This window comes from Crinia signifera, chromosome 1 (genome assembly GCF_055691185.1).
Source record: "Crinia signifera chromosome 1, ASM5569118v1, whole genome shotgun sequence".
In the NCBI taxonomy this organism is placed as follows: domain Eukaryota; kingdom Metazoa; phylum Chordata; class Amphibia; order Anura; family Myobatrachidae; genus Crinia; species Crinia signifera.
Genome location: NC_139217.1, coordinates 207,230,874 through 207,238,337, shown reverse-complemented (window position 1 = coordinate 207,238,337; position 7,464 = coordinate 207,230,874). Strand labels below are relative to the sequence as shown.

At 45.6% G+C, this 7,464-nt stretch overlaps 1 protein-coding gene across 1 annotated transcript; it reads right to left on the bottom strand.

The window, feature by feature from the left end:
* Positions 1-4,099: 4,099 nt before the first annotated feature.
* On the bottom strand, positions 4,100-5,335 carry LOC146064319 (uncharacterized). Its single transcript, XM_083177661.1, has one exon. The coding sequence runs from the start codon at positions 5,333-5,335 to the stop codon at positions 4,145-4,147; it is 1,191 nt and encodes a 396-aa protein (XP_083033787.1). The 3' UTR covers positions 4,100-4,144.
* Positions 5,336-7,464: the final 2,129 nt, after the last annotated feature.

The following is a 7,464-nucleotide window of genomic DNA, read 5'->3' as shown; positions in this document are numbered from 1 at the left end:
AGTTATTGTCAGCCATATTTTGTTACTCAATATATATGTTACTCAAAATTCATTTTCTCAATTCTCATCTGGACTTCTTTGCTATGAATTGTGGTGCAGTAAGTGATGAGCATGGTGAGAGATTCCACCAAGATATTTCAACTATGGAACAAAAATATCAGGGTAAATGGGACGTTTCCATGCTTGCAGACTACTGTTGGACGGTGACAAGAGATGCTCCAGGACAAACGATAAGCAAAACGAAGTCGCACTCATAAATAGGTAGTCATACGAAATAGCAAGGCATGTTATCTTATTTACTGCTAATTTACCTGTACATAGATTGAATTAAAACAATTGCTACTTCTGTTGTGTACAGATATCATATTAATATAATGTTGGTTTTTACTACAGAAGTACATGTATCGCAAGTAGTGTATCTAAAAAACTAGAGCTAATAAACAAATTCTAAGGTCATATTCGGTTTTCCTGACCCAAATTTAGTAAAAAAAAAATGACTATTTTTGTAAAAGAAGCAAATAAAAAGTTGTTTTTTGTTGTCTAGTGTAATCAGTCCCAAGCCTTAACAAAGATATGGTGTCCTATCAAAATGCCTTGGCAGAAGAGGAGAGATCTAACCTGCAGTGACCATCTAGCATTACCGGTTCTGCAGCATATGGCCACTCACCGCACCTCCAGTTACGGTGTTTTACCACTTCCATCCCAGTTGGTTTTGACTTGCTCCTATAATTTTGTGAATAAAACTGAAAGAGATTCTCTCTTCCTTTCGCATACCAGATGCCTGGAACATCATATTATGAAGATTTTTTTATGTCAAGCAAAAGATTCCATTATGCACAGTACAGTATATTCACTAGTGAGTGTGGTATGCATTTATCTTTGAGGGATCTGTGTGGGGGATCATACCATTTTGATCAATACAAGGTGTGACCTGGATGCATGTAAAGATACCTTTACGCACCTATCTTTTCGCCTATCAGTGGGAGTTTGTCTGCTGATTCTGTTATCAGACCATCTAGATATTGTTGCTTTTATTTATTTTATATCCCCCCCCCCCCCCCAAAAAAAAAAACCCCACTTGTATGTGGTGGACCTTAATTGGACCAAGAAACATTGGTGTATCCAGTTCTCCATAGTCATTTGCCCATTTCACTTGGTAAGTTACTTATTTAAAATGAGGGCCAGGAGACAATACAGTACAATTCACCATTAGTTAATGTGATAAGGTAAATAATACAAACTCAGAGTTATTTGTCAGATCTTACATATAGACGCAGCAACTCTTTTCCAAACATTTACCTGCCATTTGATCAGGACACTAGGCTACTAATGTATTTTTTAGTGAAATGTGTCCTAAAGTTTTTTTACAATAGATTGCTAATTTATTTTGATTGGGATTTAAATGTTTTTCAGCATTTTAAATGATGGATGCAGAGCATACATACTTGTAGTGCAGTCAGAGCCGGCCTTAGGCATAGGCAAACTAGGCAATTGCCTAGGGCATTTGGAATGCCTAGGGGCACCAGCAGCTTCTGCTGATTAAAATGATATGCAGCACGCCTATATTCTGTGTGTGAGTGATGCTGTATCTGCATATTAAATAGTGTAATTATGGAAATCACTGTAACATAGCATTCGTATGCAGGTACAGCCATAGTCGCACACAGAATATAGGCATGCCACATATCATTTTAATCATCGGAAGCTCCTTGTGTGTCTTGGTCACATAACCATGAAAATAAGACAAATTTTCAGCAAAAAAGGCACCCAACGTTAGCAGAACTAGCCAGGAGCTGCATGGCATATTGAGGCAAGATGTATGAGGAAACATCTGTATCCAAGCAGAGGCAGAGGTCACAGTGTTAGCGGCTGTGCGAGTGCTGTCTGTGAGTGGGTTGGTTGTGCAATAGTGTTCGGCATATGTGTAAGGGGCATTATGTGTGTCATGTATAAATGAATTAATAATGTGCGACATATGTGTAACAGGCATTATGTGTGTCATGTTTCTAAGGACATTAATAATGTGCAACATATGTGTAATGGGCATTATGTGTGTCATGTGTATAAGGGCATTAATAATGTGCAACATATGTGTAAGGGGCATTATGTGTGTCATTATGTGTATGAAGGGCATTAATAAAGGTTGGCACAATGTGTAAGGGGCATTATGGTTATAAGGACATTAATAATATGTGTCATGTGTAAGGGGCATTACTGTGTGGTAATATCAGGGGTGCCGAGAGAAAGGGGTAGGTGGTATAAATTACCCAGGCCAAAGTCTGATGGAAGGGCCCAGTAGGGGCCCCGGGCCCCCTCCCCTTATGTGACAGCAGCAGCTGCAGCTCTTTTCCTCTGCCCAGCACGCACTGCTTTGTGCTGGGTTGCAGTGTGGCCATGGAGGTGCTTAAAATACAATATTTTCTCAGGATTTTTTTCTAAGGGTATAATGTGAATAATGTGAGGAGTAATGTACATAAGGTAAAGTGGTACTACTGTGTGATGTTACGTGAATAAGGGACACCATCGCATGATATAATGTGAATAAAGTTGCACTACTGTGTGGCATAATTTGAATTGCGGGTACTATTGTGTGGCCATGCCCCTTCCCAGCAAGAACACACCCCTGTTTGGGCTGTGCACCGAATGTGTGCGCTGTTTCTATTTAAAATATTGCGGGTAGGAGCACCAAAATGATGACTGCTATAATGAGGGTTGATGGTGCTGGGAAAGCGGAGCAGGGTCAGAGCTGGAACTAGTGGCGGTGCTAGGGGGCACCAGCCAAAATCTTGCCTAGGGCGTCATTTAGGCTAGGGCCGGCTCTGAGTGCAGTAGCCACGTTATAAAACACGTGGCTTTGGTAGTGAGTGTTTATGTATGGTATATCAGCATATACACTATGGAGAAGGGCCAAATTACAGCAGAAACAACTGAGGGGAACGGACAGTAAATAGTTATGGTCGATGGAGCATCATGTTTAAATGAATGTATTCATTGTTAGGGCATGGCAACATCTACAATAAAAGCATTATCACATACTTTATATGAGTGTGGCAAGTAGGAAAGCCAAACCACAGCATATATACCAATTAAACATATTATTGAACTTTTTCTTCATTATGGGGGGAATTTACTAAAGGAAATTTGTAAAAAATAAGTATAAAAATAGGTGTATTTGTATCCAGAAATACACTTATTTTTGACATTTACTATCCCGAAAATATGGCAATTCATATTCGTATCAATACGAATACGAATTGACATATTTTCGGGATAGTAAATGTCAAAAATAAGTGTATTTCTGGATGAAAATACACCTATTTTTTACAAATTTCCTTTAGTAAATTCCCCCTATGTGTCTTCTTGTGCATTAAAAGGCTCCAGCCATCATTTAATATTTTTGGGCAGTCTGTGCAAACAATAGACATATCCTCCATGTGAACCTTACTGTGCCTTACAACAGTAGATTTGTGTTTAAATGTTTTCCCGCACTCAGCACAGGTATAAGGCCTCTCCCCCGAATGAACACGTTGATGTCTAAAGGCCCCCATACATTAGGCCGACTTGTCCTTAGGACAAGTCGGACCCACTTCTCCTGTGAGTCACCCGGCAGCTCCCCGGGAGGCTCACATACAATTTGGCACTTGATGAGCCAGTTTTTACATGTGATAAATCGCTTGCGATTTATCACATGTAAAACAAATGGGGAGCTGCAGGGCGGTGAGGAGCAGTGGGGCGGGCAGCGGCAGTAGTTGGGGCGGGCAGCGGCAGTAGTTGGGGCGGGCGGCGGCAGTAGTGGGGGCGGGCGGCGGCAGTAGTGGGGGCGGGCGGCGGCAGTAGTGGGGGCGGGCGGCGGCTCACAAATGAGTTCCCGGCGGGTGCCGGGTGCGGCGAGTGATGCTGACCCGGCCGGCATGCTGTGATCACAAATAGCAGCGCTGCCGCTGCGGGACGCACAGTGGCGGCTATTAGACTTTCAAAATACCTGTCAAATGACCGGCCGTTCTGTGATTGGCTGAGAGAGCTCTCAGCCAATCACAGTACGGCCGGTCATTTGACAGGTATTTTAAAAATCTAATAGCCGCCACTGTGCGTCCCGTCCCGCAGCGGCAGCGCTGCTATTTGTTATCACAGCATGCCGGCCAGGTCAGTGTGTCTGCCTGCCGTGCTCCCCCGCCCCCCGGTGTCTGCATGCATATGCCTGACAGGTGGGCAGGCATATGCATAGCATACAGGGAGGTCGGATGATCTTATGTGCTGACCGTCCGACCTCCCTGATCCGGTCCGATGCGCACGGGACCGCGCATCGGATCGGATCATATATCACACACCTGCGATTTTGGGGCGATTTCATCCGGTTATTGGCCCAAAGTGCCGAAATCGGATGAAATCGTCCCAAAATTGTATAGTGTATGGGGGCCTTAACCAATGCGGAGTTGCCACTGAAACTTTTTCCGCACTCCGAACATGTAAATAATTTCTCATCTGTGTGGATTTTCTGGTGTCTCCCGAGGCTGGTTTCATCTGTGTAACATTTTCCACACTCGGGGCACACACAGGGTCTTTCTTTGACATGAGTTTTATGATGCTGTAAAAGTGCGGAGCTTTGGGTAAAGCGTTTGCCGCACTCTGTACAAACATATGGCCTTTCTCCTGTATGAACCCTCTGATGAGTAACCAGGTTGGAGTTGCTGCTAAAGCTTTTTCCACACATACTGCACATATATGGCTTCTCTTTTGTATGGACTCTAAAATGCGCTCGAAGCTGTGTGCTGCAGGAAAAACTCTTCCAGCACACAGTGCAATGCCACGATTTTTCTCCTGTGTGAACTTTCCTGTGCTTTACCAGGTTTGAACTGCTGCCAAAATGTTTGCCACATTCTCTGCAGCAGTAGGGCCTTTCACTTGTGTGGATCCTCGTGTGAGTGATAAGATGTGCGTTCTGTGTAAAGGTTTTCCCACATTCTGAGCAAGTGTAGGGTTTAACTTCTGCGTGAACTCTCAGGTGCCTAAAAAGACTGAAGCTTTGTGTAAAGCATTTTCCGCATTCACTACATATGTAAGACCTTTCTCCAGTGTGAGTTCTCAGATGCACAATGTAGTTTGGCTTTCTGTTAAATTGTTTCGCACAATGCTCACAAGAAAACTTAGCCTGATACTTAGTGCATGTATTTGTTGTATCAGAGTTTTCATTCACAGCCTTTCCTATGCGAGAGAGCTTCCTGTGCGGTAACTCCTTTGGAGAATCATTTTCTGTCTTTCTGCAGTGTCTCTTTGGCTTGGAATTTACTGTATTGCCTTCTTTGTCATTCTTAGTTTTACTACTTGAATTTTTCATGGATAAATTGGGAAGCTGGATGTTTACGTACCGATCACTGGGTCATCTGTTAAAAAGTTAATGACACATTAGCTTAGGAGAAACTGTACACATTATTTCTATCTTGTTTGATATCCAAATTGTCTTACTAGTTTTATATTCTATGAAAGCTCACTGAAGAAAGAACACTTGCAATGCAGTAGTTGTAAACATTAAATATACCAAAAATCTGAAAAAACAGTACAGTAACTGTGAGTAATGTGGAAGAATAACCAACACATGTGCATCAGTGCCCCTCAGTAGAAATCTACCATCCAGCATACCTCCCAACACTCACGATTTCAGCGGGACAGTCCCGATTACCGGGTCCTGTCCCGCTGTCCCACCCGCGGCCGGAGGTGTCCCGCTGCGGGGGGGGTGCCAGTTGGGAGCCCCCCCAATTTGACAGAATTGCACAGTGTCTATTCCCGGCTGAAAATGGGGACACGGCTCATTTGCATAAGCCGCGCCCCTCATTTACACAAGCCGCGCCCCTCATTTACACAAGCCACGCCCCTCATTTACACAAGCCGCGCCCCTCATTTACACAAGCCGTGCCCCCTTTTTGGACGCTCGTGCAGCCTATTTCTGCAGCTACAAAGTTGTGAGGTATGCCATAGGGGTATGGGTTGTTAGGTTGACAATCAAAAGGTCGACCACTATTAGTAGACAATCAACAGGTCGACACATCAAAAAGGTTGACACCATTAAGTTGACATGACCAAGAGGTCGACAAGCAAATTGTCAACATGAAGGTTAACACAAGCTTTTTTGGTGTCTATGTCGACATGGACACTGTTGTAGTGTACGCCATCCCATCGTATGGCTCGTATTCTCCCTCCATGCCCACTGGGATGGTCAAGTATGAACAAGTCTGTTTAAAAAAAAAAAAACATGATAAACTCATGAATCACACGGGACAGACTCAGGGGTAGGTGCTTTCTCCCCCCTGGGCAACCAGTTATGTAGGGTACACACCAGGACGACCCGCTCACGATGCACATCGTGAGCGGGTCGTCAGTGTCTCGTCCGACCCGCTCACGGTGACGCGGGGGGGCACGACCCGCTCACGATGTGCACCGTGAGCGGGTCCGATCCGATGGCGACCCGCACCCGGCTGTATGGTCGTCATTGAGATCCTACCTGCAGCAGGTAGGATCTCAGTAACGACCGACCGACCCGCGGGACCGCACATCGGATCGGTATCGGTCCACACCAGGTCAGAAAAGGGCCCAATCAGCACACAATCTACATCCAATTGATCGGAATTGGATCTAGATTGTGGGGATCGGGCCCTAGTCGTCCTGGTGTGTACCCAGCATAAGAGCACTTCCAATGCCACTCTTCTGCCTTTATGCCAGCCTTAATATGCTAATAGCAGTCCCCAAAACCCATGCAAGTACCAATGTTTTTTTAATTCTGCATGTCACACTCACAGTGCTACTTAGCCAGTAGGCAGACCCAGTCAAGTCCACTGCCCCATACATTCTGTGATACCCCTTTCACACCATAAAATGCAGGGACCCACCCGAGAATATGGCCCAGGGATCATGCCTGGCCATTCCTGGGTTGGCCCCTTTCACACCAGAAAAGTCCCTGCATTTTCTGGTGTGTGAAGGGAAAAGGAATGAGGCAGGGAGGAGGCGTGCTCGTGGCAGGGAGTACTCACCCCTGCCGCTGGACCTCGGTACAGGCCGGGGATCCACACAGACGGCAGGCGCAGATGACAGGTCAGACGGTGGGTGCAGATGATGCAGCTCTCCGGGGGCAGTGAGAGCACAGGAGAGCTGCGTCATCTTCATCCACCTCCTTTCCTGTCATTTGCGCCCGCCGCCTGTGTGGATCCCCGACCTGACAGCACACCGAGGACCGGCAACTCGGGTATGTACCCCCTATCCCTTTCACACTGGCCAGGACCCCGGGTTGAACCCAGGAACAACCCTGCTCCATAGCAGGGTTGGAATCCCGGCAATTTTTGCAAGGATTTTGGCCCGGGAACCTTACACACCAGCGCTAGTTGCTGTCCCAACCCGGGAAATTAGGTTGTGTGAAAGGGGTAGGAGAGTAAAGCTGGTTACACTCCTTAAGATTGGGTGATTGTCATTTGCTCC